This window comes from Oryx dammah, unplaced genomic scaffold (assembly GCF_014754425.2).
Source record: "Oryx dammah isolate SB20612 unplaced genomic scaffold, SCBI_Odam_1.1 HiC_scaffold_22, whole genome shotgun sequence".
NCBI classification, from domain to species: domain Eukaryota; kingdom Metazoa; phylum Chordata; class Mammalia; order Artiodactyla; family Bovidae; genus Oryx; species Oryx dammah.
In genome coordinates, this window is record NW_024070206.1 from 36,206,318 (window position 1) to 36,226,967 (window position 20,650).

General features: G+C 41.9%; 1 protein-coding gene across 1 annotated transcript in view; it reads right to left on the reverse strand.

Moving 5' to 3' along the window:
• Positions 1-20,650, reverse strand: part of B4GALT6 (beta-1,4-galactosyltransferase 6) — a 76,370-nt gene that overhangs the window by 40,007 nt on the left and 15,713 nt on the right. The window contains exons 2-3 of the mRNA XM_040264801.1: positions 14,435-14,551; positions 4,347-4,460 (exon numbers count right to left, since the gene is read on the reverse strand). Coding sequence (XP_040120735.1) covers positions 4,347-4,460; positions 14,435-14,551 — 231 coding nt within the window. The remainder of the gene's footprint in view (positions 1-4,346; positions 4,461-14,434; positions 14,552-20,650) is intronic.

Here is a 20,650-nt window from a genome sequence, read left to right on the forward strand (position 1 = left end):
TTTTCCAGTCCTGTGGCCACTGCTGAGTTTTCCAAATTTGCTGGCATATTGAGTGCAGCACTTTCACAGCATCATCTTTCAGGATTTGAAACAGCTCAACTGGAATTCCATCACCTCCACTAGCTTTGTTCATAGTGATGCTTTCTAAGGCCCACTTGACTTCACATTCCAAGATGTCTGGCTCTAGATTAGTGATCACATCATCATGATTATCTGGGTCATGAAGATCTTTTTTGTACAGTTCTTCCGTGTATTCTTGCCACCTCTTCTTAATATTTTCTGCTTCTGTTAGGTCCATACCATTTCTGTCCTTTATCGAGCCCATCCTTGCATGAAATGTTCCTTTGGTGTCTCTAATTTTCTTGAAGAGATCTCTAGCCTTTCCCATTCTGTTGTTTTCCTCTATTTCTTTGCACTGATCGCTGAAGAAGGCTTTCTTATCTCTTCTTGCTATTCTTTGGAACTCTGCATTCAGATGCTTATATCTTTCCTTTTCTCCTTTTACACAACCTCTCCTTAACTATTACTTGGGGAGGTATGGAATTCAATCACTTTGTGTGACATTATGACAAGATTTTTATAATTAGGTATTTTATTATGCTTTTCTCTGTCACCGATGGGAAAAAAATCTAATTAAAAAAAAAATTTAAGGATGCATAGATAAGTAAAAATAAATGCCTTCAATCTACACATTTCTCCTAGGTTTCTTACGCCCCTGATCATTGTAAAATCTGGCTCCATCATTCAAAGAAATGAAGAAAAGGAGAGGGAAGAGCAAATTAACAACCACCAAGCTTCAGGCGCTGTGCTTCTCTTTATCCTCATGAAGTTCACATATGATTCCAGATTTTACAGACAGGCAAACAGGCTTGACTGTGCAGCGGTCACAAGGCTAGTGAGGGGGTCTCCAGGGTGGCTAACACTAGCCCTCTTGGTAGAAGCCTCAATGTGGTAGCTGTGCCCGTGGCCCCCTCCTCAGGAGTTTCTGCATGTGACAATATTTTCTATTAAACGTCCCATCATGCTGGCCACAGCTAACTGGACAAGGGATTGGAGCTGGACACAAAGCCGACAGAGCCTGGAAAAGTCCTTCTGTGAAAAAGTGACTGGACAAATTGATGTGATCTTCGTCTTCAAAAGGATGTAAGACTGATGGAAGCAGAGGGAACGAGCAGGAGCACCATGACATTCCGAGAAAGGCAGGGAGGGCAGCTGTGACGCCATCTTTCAAGCCCATGACAGGAGCGTTCACGAACTACGGGGCTGGGGGACAGGGCCAGGAGAGGACCAGGGACAGGACAGCCTGGCCAGCAGATGCTCCGAAATGAGACTTCAATTAGCACCCACAAAGCACTAATTAAGAAAGTGGCAGCTAAACCAAGAACAGAAAGACTTCCTAAAACTCTCAACCCCTGAATATGCAAATTATGAAAATGAAATTATTATAATCAATATTTCAACAGAGCATCACCCAGTGGTTTCAGCACCGCACAGACAGAAACATTCATTTTTAGAAGGCCTAAACTGCAATGACAAAGTTGACAAATATACAGGCACAAAAATCACAGCTTCAGTCCCTATTATGGTACAGTAAAGGAGGTTACTGGAGAAGGCAATGGCACCCCACTCCAGTACTCTTGCCTGGAAAATCCCATGGACGGAGGAGCCTGGTAGGCTGCAGTCCATGGGGTCGCGAAGAGTCGGACTGACTGATCGACTTCACTTTCACTTTTCACGTTCATGCACTGGAGAAGGCAATGATAACCCACTCCAGTGTTCTTGCCTGGAGAATCCCAGGGACAGGGGAGTCTGGTGGGCTGCCGTCTATGGGGTTGCACAGTCGGACACGACTGAAGCGACTTAGCAGCAGCAGCAAGGAAAGTTACAATACTAGAATCAACTGAGATTAAAAAAAAAACAAAAACCAGTACTGAGGCCCCAGGCTTCCCTGATGGCTCAGTAGTAAAGGATCCACTTGTCAGTGCAGGAGAGTCTAGATTCCTGGTCCAGGAAGACCCTGCATGTTGAGAGGCAACTAAACCCATGAGCCACAACTACTGAGCCTGTGCTCTAGAGCCCAGGAGCCACAACTACTGAGTCCACACGCTGCCAACTATGGAAGCCCATGCACCCCAGAGCCTGTGCTCTGCAATAAGAGAAGCCAGCGCAACGAGAAGCACAAGCTCTGCAGCTAGAGTAGCCCCCGCTCACCGCAACTAGAGAAAAGCCCCCACAGCAACAAAAACCCAGCACAGCCAAAATAAACTAATTAATTAAAAAAAAAAACCTGAGGCCTCACATTCAATTAATAAAAATTAGAAACTCAGGGGTTGGGCCCAAGAATTATAAACGTTCCCAAGGCTACAGCGCAGCCAAGATTGATTCCAGATTAGTGGGTCTGTGCCCAAGATCACCAACATCAACGTGACCCGGCAGCTTGTTAGAAGTGAAACTTCTCAGACCTTACTCCACATCTACTGACCAAAACTCTGAGGGCTGGGCACAGAAACGTGCACTTTACAAGACTGTCCAGAGATTCTGATGCACCCAAAGTGTGAGAGCCATGGCCTTAGATGGTGAGAAAAGGTGACTCTTACTTTTAATTATAGTTATACACTATCTATCAAAAATACACTGAAAAATCCTATAAATATGCCAGGCTAACTTCCTCAATAAAGAAAAGTTATATAAAGACATAAAAAAACACTTACTTAGGACATCAAAAATAAGCAATTCCAAATAATGTTTATTTAAATTTTAACTATATAAAGATCAAGATACTAACTTATATGTATGAAGTATGCTTCAAATTGGGGGGGAGGTGCAGACACAAACAATGAAAACCTGCAAATAACAGCTCCGTGGCTTCTGAGTGATTATAGAGCTTTTTTTTTTTTTTAAATGATAATGTATTATCTTCATAATTTTGAAAAAAAAAGACATAGTATCTTGCCCTTATCTCACTTATACACAAAAATATAAAACGAAATTATTAGAAGTAAATAAGAGAGTATTTGTATGGCTTTTGGGTAACAAGGAGAGCTTTCTTGAGACCAAAAAAAAGTGAAAGCCTTAATGTGATTGATACACTTAGAAACATAATTTTAAAATACATGATTCCATAAACAAAATGAAAAGACAAGCCAATTACAACACAAATAGCAGACAGTAGGATACCGCTAGAATATATAAAGAACTCCCACTGATCTATACAAAAATCTAACTAACCAATGAGGAACCAATAAAGCAGTGACTGAGTCACAGGGGAGAAAATTCAAAACTACTCACAAACACAGGAAAAGTCACTCAAGGCTGCTAGTAATGAAGAAAAGTAAACACTTAGACAAGATATCTTTTTAAATTTTCATAATAGCAAAAAGTGTTTTATCCATAAGAAAGGCAAAAATCTTAGAAGTCCATCAGTATCAGAGCAATGCATTCGTGCTTTGCTCCTGGGGATATCAATGAGGATAGCTGCTGGGGAGTGCAACCTTGCCAGCCAGCCCAGCAATTATGCTTCTGGGCACAAGGAAACGCCTGATGCTGTCCTTACAGTGCTGCTTTGTGACAGCAAAGTATTAGAAACAAACTAAATTTTCATCAGCAGAGAGAAAGGTAAAAGAAGTATCATACATTTATTCAAAAATACACTCTACAGTGGGCTTCCCCCGTGGCTTGGTGGTGAACAAGCCACCTGCAAGGCAGGAGACACAGGAGATGCAGGTTTGATCCCGGGGTCAGAAGATCCCCTGGAGGAGGACATGGCAACCCACTCCAGTATTCTTGCCTGAAAAATCCCACGGACAGAGGAGCCTGGAGGGCTACAGTCCATGGGGTCGGCCATGACTGAGCACACACGCACACAGTTCACTTTTTTTTTTTTTTTTTTTTTCCACAGTTCACTTTTTTATACTGCACGATAGTTAATGACAATAAATGTATCAACATGGACAGTTCTCAAAAAATAACTAAGAAAGCAAGTTACAGGAAAAAATGCAGTTTTAAAACTACTTATATAAATTCTTAAAGCCTTTGCAATATTCTAATTTTCTATCTATATAAAAGATATTAAACTCACTCTAAGAGTAATTTTAAGAATCCACATGAAACTCACAACAGAGGTTATTTCTGGGTAAGTGAAAAGCTTTTCTTCAGGTTTTCAATCCTCCTCTCCACTACAAAAAAATTGCTCTGCACCCCCTAAAAGTCAAATATAATAACATGCTCACGATATGAACATGAGCACCCTGATAATGACCTGAGGGTGGTGTGCTCAAACCATGTGAATTTTATTATGTTATTATAATACAAGCACATACTTGAAGTGAAAACGAGATGAAACTTACGCATGTAAGGCAGTTTTTCTGGGCAGGGGAGGTATGGTGAATATGTGAAGTTTTCCGGAAGATATGTTGTTGTTTGAACAAGATAATCACTTGAATTATTGCCTTCAGGATAATCTTAGACAGAGAGAGAGAGAAAAAAAAAGTTACGACCAAAAAATTGCCTTTTGCTTTGCTCCTAGTATGAAATTTGTTGCTGTCACCGTGTAAAGACTACACTCTGCGATCCACAGCAGCACTTAAAAGGCAATTATCTAGAAAGAACTCGGGAAAAGCAAACTACACCTGCCAGGACTGCTCTCCCATTCACCCTTCACGGCTGCCAGAAGGGACCTCTCAGCATGATTTCCCCGGGGACCCTGGGATGAGTCTGGGAGCAGAGCAGCCGGGTTCGTGCATGTACACACACAGCAGACTCATTTGCCACCAGCAGAAAACACCTGCTCCCATCCCTCCCCCAGCCGAGCTAGATGCAAAGGGGGAGTGAAAGTATACCAGGGGGGCGAGAGCGTGGGCTCAGCAGTTGTGGTGCTTGGGCTTAGTTGCCCTGTGGCATGTGGGATCTTCCCCAACCAGGGATCAAACCAGTGTCCCCTGCACTGGCAGGGAGATTCTTAACCCCCTGGCCAAAGAAGCCACCACAGTGAGAAGCCCGTGCACCGCAACAAAGAGTAGCCCCTGCTTGCCACAACTGGAGAAGGCCCGCGTGCAGCAATGAAGACCCAGCATGGCCAAAAATAAAATACAGTAATATATATACATATACATTAATACATATACAAAGAAAGTGCTCCAGCGGGATGATCACCACTATCAGGCAGCCCAGGGGGCTCTGGACACCCACATGGCCACAGCACGCTGCATCTGCAGCCAAAGAGAGTAGACAGTGGGAGTAATGTTTTCTCACCGCCTCACACTTAAGAAACTGAGATTTACCCACTCAATTGACTTCTGCAATACAGCCCAGTTAAAAGTCTTAAATTAGTCATACCCAACCCGTGGGCTGCAGTTTCTGGAGCACCCTGGAGCTATTATTACATTAGGTCTATTATTTTTAGAGTCAGCAAATTATGGAACACAGAGGTACTGGTTTAGAGTGCCAAAATCAAGTACTGAGTTCAAATCCTGCGCCAACACGCACTAGCTTGGTGGTACAAAGCAAGAGAAGAAAAGTTTCTCTTCTGCACCTGCCTCCTGTTGTCATTTTCAGATTTCAGAAAGATAAGTGTACAAATTGCTCAGAACAACCCCAAGTCCATATGCATATTCAGGAACTTCAGCTAGGAGTGACTGCTTTAGAAATGAGCCCCTCAACCTGGAACAATCAAGAGCCTTAGGAATTTAACTTGGAACCGAGGAGATCACATCTCAGTCCCTTTCTGGAACAAAGTTCTGAGCAATTCTGAGATGCAAATCTGGGAACCATGACCTGATAGCTTCCTGCTATGCAAGAGGATGCTATGCAAGAGGAAGCTGGCGTAAGAGACTGAGACCAGCACGCAGTAAGAGCCGAGAAATGGAAACGGCTGATTACACCACTGTCTCTCTTCTGGATCACAAACTCTGTACCCACAGGAAATGAAGTTCCAGCAGCCACTTTGGAAAATATGAAGACTTTATTTCAGTCCTCAGTAATCTGCTCTAATGAAAAAGGCATTCCTATAAGAACTGGCCAGCAAGAAGAGAATTAGGAAAGGGGAAAATGGACCTATGACTTAAAAGGGAGGTCTGCCTACCAGTGACCAGCAAGCAGAAGAGTGAGGGTCAAAATCACAGGCTTACTGAACTGCAAAAGTTAAACCTTCTCACCGAAGACTCCTGGAAATTGAATATGAAGCACCTGAGAAGAATCAAAGAAACCTAAATACCTCTGGTCCATGTCATGACCTAACAAACATTCGTGCATCATCAAAATACAATAGATGAAGGGAATTCCCTGGTGGTCCAGTGGTTAAGATTTCTTGCTTTCACTGCCCAGGTTCAATCCCTCGTCAGGGAACGAAGAGCTGCAAGCCACAGGTGTGACCAATAAATAACAAAGTAAACTGAAGACATTCTTAAAAAAAAAAAAAAAAAATACAGTAGATGGAGATGCAGCCTGGGAGCCAGGAAGACACTTTGGAGCAAAGACACACACCCTTCAGGCCTACCTGCTGGGAGGGGCTCTGCAGAGCCCCTTATTAATAAGTGGAAACTCCTCATGAATTTGGCAAGTTGTCAGTCAGGTTTAAAGGTAAGTGTATTACCAGAAAACCTCAACGTGACAAATAGGGCCCAGGGACGGTACAGTGGCTAAGACCTATTCCACCAGAAAGTGAGAAAGCCCCAGTAACAAAGTCCTCCCCCACTCATGCCTTTCTCCAGGGAAACCTGCAGAGCGTTTGGTAAGGAAAGCCCTCTAAGACAGAGGGCAGAGGGGTTCAGTGGACATTACCAGTTTTTATGCCAATACATGCAGGGACAGACAAAAATGACGAAAACAAACCCGTCTAGGAGGCCACACCTGTGTCTCATCCATAGATATCTGAAAGATTTTAAAGATACAAAGTTCCAGATGTTCAAGCTGGTTTTAGAAAAGGCAGAGGAACCAGAGATCAAATTGCCAACATCCGCTGGATCATGGAAAAAGCAAGAGAGTTCCAGAAAAACATCTATTTCTGCTTTATTGACTATGCCAAAGCCTTTGACTGTGTGGGTCACAATAAACTGTGGAAAATTCTTCAAGAGATGGAAATACCAGACCACCTGACCTGTCTCCTGAGAAACCTGTATGCAGGTCAGGAAGCAACAGTTAGAACTGGACATGGAACAACAGACTGGTTCCAAATAGGAAAAGGAGTATGTCAAGGCTGTATATTGTCACCCTGCTTATTTAACTTCTATGCAGAGTACATCATGAGAAATGCTGGGCTGGAAGAAGCACAAGCTGGAATCAAGACTGCCGGGAGAAATATCAATAACTTCAGTTATGCAGATGACACCACCCTTATGGCAGAAAGTGAAGAGGAACTAAAAAGCCTCTTGATGAAAGTGAAAGAGGAGAGTGAAAAAGTTGGCTTAAAGCTCAACATTCAGAAAACTAAGATCATGACATCTGGTCCCATCACTTCATGACAAATTGATGGGGAAACAGTGGAAACAGTGTCAGACTTTATTTTTTTGGGCTCCAAAATCACGACAGATGGTGACTGCAGCCATGAAATTAAAAGACACTTACTCCTTGGAAGAAAAGAGTTATGACCAACCTAGATAGCATATTCAAAAGCAGAGATATTACTTTGCCAACAAAGGTCCGTTTAGTCAAAGCTATGGTTTTTCCAGTGGTCATGTATGGATGTGAGAGTTGGACTGTGCAAAAAGCTGAGCACCGAGGAATTGATGCTTTTGAATTGTGGTGTTGGAGAAGACTCTTGAGAGTCCCTTGGACTGCAAGGAGATCCAACCAGTCCTTTCTAAAGGAGATCATTCCTGGGTGTTCACTGGAAGGACGGATGCTGAAGCTGAAACTCCAATACTTTGGCCACCTGATGTGAAGAGCTGACTCACTGGAAAAGACCCTGATGCTGGGAGGGATTGGGGGCAGGAGGAGAAGGGGACGACAGAGGATGAGATGGCTGGATGGCATCACTGACTCGATGTACATGAGTTTGGGTGAACTCCGGGAGTTGGTGATGGACAGGGAGGCCTGGTGTGCTGTGATTCATGGGGTCACAAACAGTCAGACACGACTGAGCGACTGAACTGAACTAAAGCATGACATAAGTGTGCGTGCCGAGTCACTTCAATCATGTCTGTCTTTCTGTGACCCTATGGACTGTAGCCCGCCAGGCTCCTCTGTCCATGGGATTCTCCAGGCAAAAATTCCAGAATGAAGAAAAAAAAAAAAGACTTCCAGAATGGTTGTCATTTCCTTCTCCAGGAGATCTTCCCAACCCAGGGAGCAAACCCTCATCTCCTGCAATAGCAGGCAGGTTCTTTACCACTAGCATCACCTGGGAAGCTTCAAAATAAGTGTCAGAAGTCCAGGAAAGTTCTGATTCTTTTTTCAAAATCCTTTTAAAACTGTAGATATATATATAACAAATTTCTAGTAAAACAAACAAACTCTTCTCCCTTTATTGGGGACTCAATGATGCCAGCCAAGCATCTACTCTATACTGTGCATCTGAAGGAGCTGAAAATATAAGATAAATAAGCTTGTCCCTGGGAGCCCACTGCCTTTCTGTGGTCCAAAGGCCCATTTTCTTATAATCCCAAAGAAGACAAATATTAATACACAATCCCAAAGTAATTTCTTAATGTAATATAAATTTAAATAAGAGCATTTTCTTACTATACAGAATTTATTAATTCTTGTCATTAAAGCCCGAGCCCCCTCTTTTAGCCACAGACTCTGACTCTAAATCCACATCCAAGTCACAAAGGTTTAAAGCTCTCCAGACCTCTCTGCAAAACAGGCTGTTAACATGGCTCTCTCCGGGGAGTCTTGTATCAATGGGAGGGCTGAAGGATTTTTTCACTTTTTATTTTCATGCTTAAATGACTGAATTTGTCACGAAAGAAACCATGGATCACTTTTATCAATTTATAAAGAATCAATTTAAAAAAAACCCTCAGAAACATGCAGTATCATTAAATTTTATCCTTTAAATACAAAGTTTTTTAGCTAAAACATGTGACTCTTGACAACATCCTTATAAATGCTCACAAGATCTCAACTCATTGTCAGGCTAATAAAAATGTCTGTACCCTTCAGTAATGCATCCAGTGGTAGTTACATCATCCCAGTGTATTGTGTAAATAAGAACTACGCACCCCCTTGCCATGTCTGTAAATCTCTTTTAATTGAAATCAAATTGCCTTTGATTTCTAGCATCTAATACAGCATCTACAACACAGAAGACACTACAAATGAATACTTCACAACTGAGAATGTGGCCAACAATGATTTAAACTCTGGGAGACTATGATGTAATAAACCCACAAAATTGTTATTCCTACCAAAGTGCTGAGGCCCATGTAGCACACCCCCAGCTTCAAAACCCAGGAGCTTTAAAAGGTGACGCGTGACACATACTCCAGAGGCTGATCTACCACAAGCACTATAAAATGCAGACACTATTTCATCTAATGAACGGATGAAAACACAGTGAGACCTGGGCCCCTGCCTTCTTCCTCCCTTTCAAAGCTACACCGGAAAAAAAAGGAACCCAGAGTGAAAACTGTTAGACAAGCCCCTCCTTGGCTCTCACTGGATCTTAGGCGAACAGGCCAAACAGCCCTCTCCAGGGCTTTGTTTCCCCTGCGGCTTAAAGCAGGTAACTGAAACCCAGTGAGTGTTCTGGTCTATTTACCGCTTGCTGTGTCAGGCCGGGCAAGTCCGAGGGCCTCCGACCATGCACCCTCCGAATGAGGAAGTGTGCTGGCTTATTTCGAACAGGCCTACTGGCTCTAACAGCACGTGACCTTTGTCATCTGTTCTGATAACTGCCCACTGAATACATTTTGTTTTCCTAATTTGACTGACTCCAGGGCAAGGTACCATTTGATTACACAAGTACATGATTTCTTTACAAAAGTTTTATGTAAATCTCTTTACACTTGATGCTTCAGAATGTCAGGCACAGGTTAAAAAATCCTATTTGGAATCAAATGTACTTAGAAATATCACAATTTGCCACTAAGTGTTAAATAGTATGCTTTTTGCTAACTAGTTTTATTGGCATATAACACTGTATTGTTTAAAGTGTACCACATAATGATTTGATACTTGGATATATTGTGAAATGATTATCACCAGGCTAATTAACTAACATCCATCACATGGTTACATATCTTTTTCTTATGATGAGAATTGTAAAGATCTAATCTAATTGATAAATTTTCAGTGAGTCAATACATATTCCTCAGCTCTTCCCTGGAGCCCAATTAGTCCTTTGTACACCTTACTGACCACTGTCTCCTTTTGGGCAGATTTTATCCATACACATCTGCACAGAAATAAATCACTGCATTATAAGTAGCTATTTACAGTTCCATCTCTCCCAGAAGATCTCCTAGAGATCTTCCATAAAATGAAGATCTTTTATTCTTTTTGGGGGTGGGGGGTGGGGGAGGTAGGAATCCTTTATTTTTGAATTGTACTATCTGCCTTTGGGGCTTTCCTGGTGACTCAGTGGTAAAGAATCTCCATGCTGATTCAGGAGATTTGGATTCAATCTCTGAGTCAGGAAGACCCCCGGGTGAAGGAAACGGCAAGCCACTCCACGATTCTTGCCCAGGATCCCAAGGACAGAGGAACCTAGCAGGCTACAGTCCACAGGGTTGCCAAAGATTTGGACATGACTTACAATAACATCTGCCTTTTACAGTGAATGCTACATGCCAGATTTTCGTTTTAGTCTTATAATTCTATGAAACAAGGTAAATGAAAAAGCTGGGCATAAAGAACTTGCAGAATCTTTTAAATATTCACAGGTTAGTTGGTATAAGAACAAGTACTAGATCCAGAATCTTTTGATCCTTAAACCAGAGAACATCAGAAGTAGAGAAGACAAGCTCTCGCCCTGGTTGACCAGTTACAAGCTGTGCAGCCCTGGGTTGGTCACTTCATCTGGGCTCTGTTGTCCCAGATGTATAATAATGGGGTTGAAGCAAGTGATCTCTAATGGTCCTTCTAGATCTAAAGTTTCAAGATTATTTCAAGATTATTTTCCCTAAAAAATGTAATGTGGCAATGTGGGAGAAAGACCATGCTGTTGGAAAGCACAGTTTTGAATGGATGTTTCTCTTTATGTTGTATCTCCAATATCAAGCTGAGTATTAACTATACTAGCTGCTCAATATAAATGAACACGGCAGGGCTTCATAGCTACCTATTCAAACTCCATTTTCCCTTTCTTCCTAGGTAAAATGAAAGTGTTAGTTACTCAGTCGTGTCTGAATCTTTGTAATCCCATGGACTGTAGACTGCCACGCTCCTCTGTCCATGGGATTCTCCAGGCAAAAATACTAGACTGGGTTGCCATTCCTTTCTCCAAGGGATCTTCCCAACCCGCATCTCCTGCATCGCAGGTAGATTCTTTACTGTCTGAGCCACCAGGGACAGAATCCCAATTTCATTCAGAACACCAGGAGCCCAGCTCAAAGACTATCATTCCCAGTCGCCCTCATAATTAAGTATGTCACTTTGCTGACAAAGGTCTGTATAGTCAAAACTATGATTTTTCCAGTTCAGTTCAGTTGCTCAGTCATGTCCGACTCTTTGCGACCCCATGAATCGCAGCACGCCAGGCCTCCCTCTCCATCACCAACTCCTGGAGTTCACTCAGACTCACGTCCATTGAGTCAGTGATGCCAGCCAGCCATTTCATCCTCTGTTGTCCCCTTCTCCTCCTGCCCCCAATCCCTCCCAGCATCAGAGTCTTTTCCAATGAGTCAACTCTTTGCATGAGGTGGCCAAAGTACTGGAGTTTCAGCTTTAGCATCATTCCTTCCAAAGAAATCCCAGGGCTGATCTACTTCTGAATGGACTGGTTGGATCTCCTCGGAGTCCAAGGGACTCTCAAGAGTCTTTTCCAACACCACAGTTCAAAAGCATCAATTCTTCGGTGCTCAGCCTTCTTTACGGTCCAATTCTCACATCCATACATGACCACTGGAAAAACCATAGCCTTGACTAGATGGACCTTAGTCGGCAAAGTAATGTCTCTGCTTTTGAATCTACTATCTAGGTTGGTCATAACTTTTCTTCCAAGGTTTTTCCAGTAGTCATGTACAGATGTGAAGTTGGACCATAAAGAAGGCTGGGTGCTGAAGACTCGATGCTTTTGAACTGTGGTGTTGGAGAAGACTCTTGAGAGTCTCTTGCTTGGACTGCAACAAGACCAGACCAGTCAATCCTAAAGGAAATCAACCCTGAATGTTCACTGGAAGGATTGAAGCTGATGCTGAAGCTCCAATACTTAGGCTACCTGATGTGAAGAGCTAATTCATTGGGAAAGAGTCTAATGCTGGGAAAGACTGAAGGCAAGAGGAGAAGAGGGAGGCAGAGGATGAGACAGATAGTGCCACTGACTCAGTGGACATGAATCTGAGAAAATTCCAGGAGATAGTAAAGGACAGGGAAGCCTGGCATGCTGCAGTCCATGGGGCCGCAGAGTCAGACACGACTTAGCAACTGAACAACAGCAACAAGACATGAGTGGAATTACCACGTGGGATGTCTGGGAAGGATCTTTACCAAGGGGAAACTTTCTTTTCCCTTTCTTCCACTGCTCCTTCTAATGAGCCAAGACCAGCATGAAGCCCGGAGACCCCCAGTGTCTCAGCCTGTGAAACATGACAGAGCAGAAGGGGAAAGCGTGTGAAGTTTCTCAACAAAAGGAAGTTATCCAACCTCCAGACTTCATTTACACAAGAACATAAGCCTCATATGTTTAAACTACTGTAGTCAGCTTTCTCTTACAACCAAACCCAATTCCTAAGTGACAATGGCAGTCTAGTCTCCTGAGAAGAGCTCCACCATCAGTAAAGGAACCAAGAAGGCTTCCAAAGGTTCCTAAAAAGCAAACTTTAATCAAAGGATGCAGTCGTTGTTTGGTCTTCACTGAAACTCTGATTTAGTGAGGGGAGGAGGGAATTTCTTTTCAGTTGTGAAGTATTGCAGTTGGGGTTGGAGGTGGGGTTCATCTTGCCCAAATAACTAATTCTCCTAATGAAGCACAATACTCACACATATAACTTATTCACACCCTGGGAAAAGAACCTAATTATACACAGATTTTGTAAGCACTCACTCACACAAATACAGTAACCTAAAGATGCTTAATACTTCTGTTCAGTTGAACGAACTTTTAATGAACACTTTCACAACCAACTTATTCAACCAGGACAAATCCCAGTGAAGCTTTTAAAATGTTTCAACTTCTCTAAAACTGACCTATGAATCAGAAGAACTAATTCAGGCAGAAGACCAGTTCATGAGACTTTCACTGTACTATTAAAATACCAACTCAGATGAGACCACCCTTCTGAAGGAAATTTCTTTAAAGTTAAAAGGAAGAAGAAAATTAAGAGTGATTAAAAAACATTGATTGGTGGCATCAAAGCACAAATTAGGCACATGACTAGAACAGATTTTGTAGAAGCATGTGTGACACTGAAATTAAGAATCAATATGCAACAGTCTTGAGATCTGAGAAGGGTCTAAAACTATTACCCACCTTAACTTACATTTTAAGAAAATGTACCTATGACTGAGAGGGACAGGGACTTCCTATTAGCAAGTTGGGGTGTGTGTGTGATTTATAGTGACACAATGAATGAAGAGCTGGTGACATAAATTAAATCTTCTAAGAATACAGTGGATGCAACAACTGACAAGCAGCCGCTGAACCCTTAAAAGAGCATCCAATACAGCTTCCAGAGACAGTGCGGAGAAACCGCTACAAAGGAGCACATGCGTTCCTCCCCAACAGCAGAGTCTACTCACAGCAGCTCTACTGTCATTAAATCATGAGCTGGGCCTATTACTTAGGCTTTAACTTCCTGTGATTCTGATGGAGACTCTTCTAAGTTATACTTTAAAAAGGCAAGAGCAGCTACTGATGTCCAATGTGATATGATTTCTTCCTTTCGCTCCTAAAAATGCCATACAACGATTAACACTCTTCTGTAACTGAAACAAGTGTTTTCTACCCAAAGTTGGCAAATCATCTTAGGAATTAAAATGGGTGTGAAGAGAGATGGCAGCAGGGCTAAGATGCATAAATGACTCTCTTTGTGGTTAATTTGTCTTTAATATGGAAGGTGAATTGAAAAATACAAGTTATTTTTCATATTTTGCTTACGCTTTCAAGAATTAACCTAAGGATCTTTATACAAAACCCCATCACCTGGGTGATCACACCTTTTACGTCCTAGAATACTTGACAGTCCTCACAGTGAAGGGCCCTCCTGGTGCAGTCAGGAGACTTTCCTCTTTAACAGGAAGTTACTTGGAGGCAGGACAAAGATGAAGAGATTTGGTTTACTAATTTATGATGACAAGGTTAAGAAGCAGAAGCAAAGCAAAATTAAAACAGTCTTACCTGTACCGTTGAGTGTAGTGTTTTTATTTGTGTACAGCCTGATCATGTGTCCTATTGTTTTCACATTTTCTCTTAACATTATTCCTCGAGCTTGTACCATAAAGAGATATGTGTTGGCTATAAAATAAAAAAAAAAAAAGAAAGAATGACATGACTCAATTAGCTTTTTTAAATTAAAAAAATAATATTCAGAATTGAGGAACTGCTCAACCGACCCGAACTGATTCAATCAGTACATTGAACGGGAAAACAAATATAAAATTACTATTTCCCATTATCGAAAACTCACAAAAACAAACTCCTTTTAAAAAACAATAAAATGAAAAATTAAAAGTAGTAATATCCATCCGTCAACTAGAATGAGACTAAATGAACAATCCAAAATATCGTAATTCCTTTATCCACATGTGATTTTCCACTATAAAATATACTTAGGAATTTCAGAAAGGCATTCTTTACCACATAATTCTTTACCACCTTCAACCACATAATCCTAAAATTCCTTTTCTCTAATTCTATATTAATACCCTCAAACCAAGGACTCTACAGAGATAAGAATTCCCTCATGACTCATAAACGTATGTCACAAATCACCACGTCTAGTCTGGATACAGATCTTTCACATTCTCAGAGCTGAGGGGCACATGTGGGACAATCTAGAATCACAATCTCCTTTGGCAATTTCTCTTGATTACTTGAGATTTTACACTCTCAATCACAAATCTACCTACCAGGATTGTAAAAGCAGACAAAATCAAAATCAACGTGGAAGCACTATTTACAATAGCCAGAACATGGAAGCAACCTAGACGTCCAGTGACAGAGGAACAGATAAAGCAGATATGGTACCTATACACAATGGAATATAACTTATCCCTCCAAAGGAACAAATTTGAGTTGGTTGTAGTGAGGTGGATGAACCTAGAACCTGTTACACAGAGTGAAGTAAGTCAGAAAAACAAATCATCTATTATCATCTATAGTATCATCTATTAAAGCATTCATATGTAATCTAATGGAGAAGGAAATGGCAACCCACTCCAGTATTCTTGCCTGGAAAATTCCAGGGACAGAGGAATCCGGCGGGCTACAATCCATGGGGTTGCAGAGAGTTGGCCACAACTGAGCACATCAGCATGCAATCTAGAAATAGTACCGATGAACCTATTTACAGAGAAGAAATGGAGACACAGACGTAGAGAGTGGGCTGTGGACACAGTGGGAGAAGAGGTGGGACAAATGGAGAGAGTAGCACTGACGTGTATACGTCATCATGTGTAAAACAGATAACTAGCCTGGCGCTCTATGAGGACCGAGAAGGGTGGGATGACACACGCATAGTCATGGCTGATTCACATTCCTGTATAAAAGAGACCTCCACAATACTGTAAAGCAACTGTCCTTCAATAGGAAAAAAATTTAAATACATCATTAGTGGTCTCATTTTAATTTAAAAAAATCAACGCGGCATTTTCAAGTTGTTAATTTCAATCTCCAAGGTAAGTGCTTCAAGAATAATTTCTATTTTTTCCTCTGGGAGAAACTGGTAATTGGACAAGGATTACAAAAGTCGCTGCCTTTGGAGACGCCAGGCCTCCTCAGAAAAGCACAGAAGTCGCAAGACCCTTTCCTTCTTGGTCCTGATTCTGCTAGTGCTGGGCATAAATGGACAGCACACCAGATTTCAGCTCCTTCACCTAAAAATGGCAGTACTACACCGGGTTTCTTGGAAGCCCCTTCTACGCTAAATGCTCCAGGCATAAAGCTAAAAATTATAAGCTCCATTCAGGCAAGAGGAGGAGGCTCATTTTCACAGCAAAACCAAGAAACTGCAAGGCTTGGTTAATGACTCTTTCAATTTTAAGATAAGCTGTCTCTCAACACACTAATGGCACTCTTGAAAAATGAATGCTGAATTAAAAGATAAAAAACGCCAACTCATTTTCTGGGCCCACTTCTGCCTCTCTGAGATGGTACAGGGAGATGAGCAAAATGTTTGCTACCTCCTTTCTCCTTATATTGAAATCTGAACTTGCTCGAAGCACAAATGAGCAGAGAATAAATAGAACAGAGAAGTGAAGTAAACTAACACTTTTTTTTTCACCTTTAATCCGTAAGAGAGAAACGCAGGTTTCACATAAGCTCCAGCTCAATCGTTTTTAGGAGCCTGTCCGGAACCTGCCTGCCAATGCAGGAAATGTATTGGGTTCAATTCTCGCGTCAGGAAGAACCCATGGAGAAGGGCATGGCAACCCACTCCAGTATTCTTGCCTGGAGAATCCCATGGATAGACAATCCACAGGGTTGCCAAGAGTCGGACATGACTGAGCGACTTAGCACACGTGCACCACATCCTCTCTGGAAATCAGTCCTGTAATTAGATCTAACTTGTTTAGGCTTGACTATTTATTAAACCAGGCTTACAAACCCCACAAGCTTTTATTAATTTTTGTTTTTTTAGTGGACTTTCAAAGACAAATGAGACAAAGCGAAAAATGAAACTAAAGAGAACAGCCAACCAAAAGTGTGGTAAAATGTTCAAGAAAAGCCAAAGTGACATTAGCAATTCTACCTAAACCAAGATTTCAACTGAAACGACGCAGAGAAAAAAAATGAAATGGATTACGAGCATCTACTTTACCATTATCTTGGATCATTTAATCCTAAAATTATATATGAAATTTGTTATCAGTGGTATAAATAGCCTATACTATTTATTATGCACCAAACTGGGGGGGGGGGGAAACCTGGAGGAGGACTGAGTCAAGAGTTATTAGGCCAAGACCAGTACTGGGAGAAACGATACTGCCCGAAACAAGGATACACAAAGTAAGAATACATGTGTGTCCTGGAAATAGAATTTTCACAAACTACATAGCCTTTTATTTAATTAACATACCTACTCTAATAGAGAAAACTGCTTGAATCTTGTGTGCTTAGTCGCTCAGTCGTGTCCAACTCTTTGCAACCCCGTGAACTATTGCCTGCCAGGCTCCTCTGACCATGGGATTCTCCAGGCAAGAATACTGGAGTGTGTTGCCATGCCTTCCTCCAGGGGATCTTTCCCCACCCAGGAATCAAATCCAAATCTTGAAACCAAGTCAAATTTAAGAAACAAGGACAATAACAAGCATAGAAAAGGACAAAGTCAAATTTTCCTAAAAACTTTCAAAATATCAGGTAACCAAACTGTTAAGAAAAAAAAAAGATTACTGATAGCACCTGCAACAAGGGTGATTTACCCAAAGCATGTATTTACTATGCATCAGACAGATGGAGAAAAAAATAAAGGTGAGACACCAAGCTCTCCAAACGGAAAATCTATTAGTTTATTTTAAATCATTCACAGCTAATTGAGTTACATTCCTTAGGTTAATGGTCCTCATGGGTTTAATCCCTAAAGATCAAAACCCATTAAGGAATGAAGCTGTATTTAAATAGAGGCACTGTTAACAGGAGGAAAGCCATGTGTCAAAGTGTTTCAAGGCATAAGAAACCAGCATGGAATAATCCAGACTGACTACCAAACATCATAAAACTATAGTAACCCACACTCAAGTAATTCTACATGCCTACTAATCATCATTATTGTAAAATAGAATGTCTTATTGGCAAGCCAGGAAATCCTTGTCTAAAATTTCTATTCCAGGGACTACCCTGGTGGTCCAGTAGTGACTCCATGCTTCCACTTCAAGGGGCTATGGGTCGATCCCTGGTAGGGGAATTAAGAAGCCCAAATGCTGCAAAAAAATAGTTTTTTTAAAAAAAGAGATTTTTCTATTCCATCTTACAAGTGACTACATTTCAGAAAATAGGGAATTCTTTCCCATGCTTGCCCTTTGGTCTCAAGACAAAAGAACACTAAAAGCCAGTCCTGCTTCATTAAAATGATGTCATGTTCTCTAATTTAGTTCATTTGCTATTTGCCTCTGCACTGTGAGACATAAATTTCACTTATTTACCTAGTCTGTTTTCCAGGAGTTGGAAGGGAAGCTATACCTTAAGGGGAAAAAAACTTCAAAAAATCAACACTTTACAATAGCTTGTAGGCATCTTACCCTGGGTTTATGAGGAAAGAGATTTATGAACATGCCTCATCCTCAACGTGAGAAAACTAGGGATGTATCTGCTGTAAAGTTGTGTCTCCACACCCTTTTCCACATGCAGCTTTGCTCCTTCAAAGCACAGAATGGATTCAAATCAAGGAGCTCTGTAGTCTGCAGTGATCTGGTAAAGGCTTCATAGGCTGTGAAGGACTCAAACACAACATCCCTCTGATTTCAACATCCTTGTTCCTGACTGCCACAATCTCCAGGTCCTTTAACAAATCAGAAGTCAACTGCACAGCTGATTCTGAGAGGGAGACTGTGTTGTGAGACATTCTCACACGCAATTATAAACACAGTGCTAGAGCTAAGAAGTGGAGAAGGCGATGGCACCCCACTCCAGTACTCTTGCCTGGAAAACCCCATGGACAGAGGAGCCTGATAGGCTGTAGTCCATGGGGTCGCAAAGAGTTGGACACGACTGAGCGACTTCACTTTCAATTTTCATGCACTGGAGAAGGAAATGGCAACCCACTCCAGTGTTCTTGCCTGGAGAATCCCAGGGACGGGAAGCCTGATGGGCTGCCGTCTATGGGGTTGCACAGAGTCAGACATGACTGAAGCGACTTAGCAGCAGCAGAGCTAAGAAGAGTGGAGTACAAATACAATTGGGAGAAACGTTCATGCAAAAGCAAAAGTGGGAACCATGGTGATGAATTACCACAGGAAAAATTATCTAGAAAGGAGATAAGAAGGTGGAGTTCAGACCACAAATAGAAGATATAAAACTAAAAGACCTCAAGATGAATTAATCTGAGCTGGAACACAGTGAAGAAGCCACTGGACAAAAGAAAAAGGGAATGGTCAACCATGACAAATGTCAACACAGAGGAGAAGAAGAAAGACAATAAGGAAAAAAAAGAAAAAAGCTTAAAAAATGAAAAGCTAATACCTAGCACTTACTCCACTGGGTCCCCTTAAAAATTCTTTATATAAACTAACTGACAACCCTGTAAGGTAGGTACTAATATTCCCATTTTACAGATAATGAAAATGGAGTTAAGTGATTTGCTCAAGGTCACACAGTAATTTATTAGCACGTAGTGGAAGTAGGATTCACCCCCAGCAGACAGCTCCAGCAACCCAACTCTTCATCACCATCCCAGTCAGCCTTTTAAAATAATATTAGAGGGACTTTCCTGGTGGTCCAGTACTAAGATTCTGCTCTCCCAATGCAAGGGCACCTGGGTTCAATCCCTGGTCAAGGAACTAGTTCCTACACGCTGCAACAAAGATCCAAGATCCCAAATGCTACAACTAAGACCTGGTGCAGCCAAACAAACATTTCTTAAAACAAATAAATAAACGTGCTATTAGATCTTGGTCAACCTTCAAGAGAGCAGTTTCACCCAAATAATGGGGAAAAAAAGAAATCAGTACAGAACTGCGTGGACAAACTGAAAGCAGTCCAGTGCTGGAACAGGTAAGAGAGAGCCAGGTCAAGGGACGTTTTCTTGGGCAGGAGGGACCTCAGCATGACCTGAGTAGAGCAAGGAAAGAAGGAATTTAAAGTGAAGGCGCTAAGCGAGTAAGAGGAAAGAGGAAGAAGAACGTCTCCACTGATGGGACGGCACGAGCAGAGGCTCTGGGAGGCACAGCTGCAGAGGACACTCAGGGATAAGCCATCCAACCTGAGGAGCGCTGGCAGCAATGGACAGTAAGCTGTAACGGTCCCAGGAGGTAAATGGTGTGAAGAAACAGAAAGGCGAGGAGAGGACTCGGGGGTCACTGTGAAGATGAGAAGTAAATTAATGGGGACTTCCCTGGTGGGCCAGTGGCTAAGGCTCCACGTTTCCAATGCAGGGGACCTGGGTTTGATCCCTGGTAAGGGAACTAGTTCCCACATGTCACAGCCAAGAGTTCACATGCAACAGCTAAAATAAATAATTTTAAGTACTTCCCTATGACCAGTTAACTAGGTTATTCTCAACATTAAAAAAAGTAGTAGTAACATTAATGAAGGTGAGAAAGTCCCAGATGTAGAAGGTTAGGAAGACTGTGGTCTGCAGAGAACCGGGACGAGGTGGAACAGGAAGGCTCTGAATTGAGCATAACACAGAAATCATCCCAGGTGTGGAATGTTGGAGGGCGTGGGTTTCTAAAGAGAGGG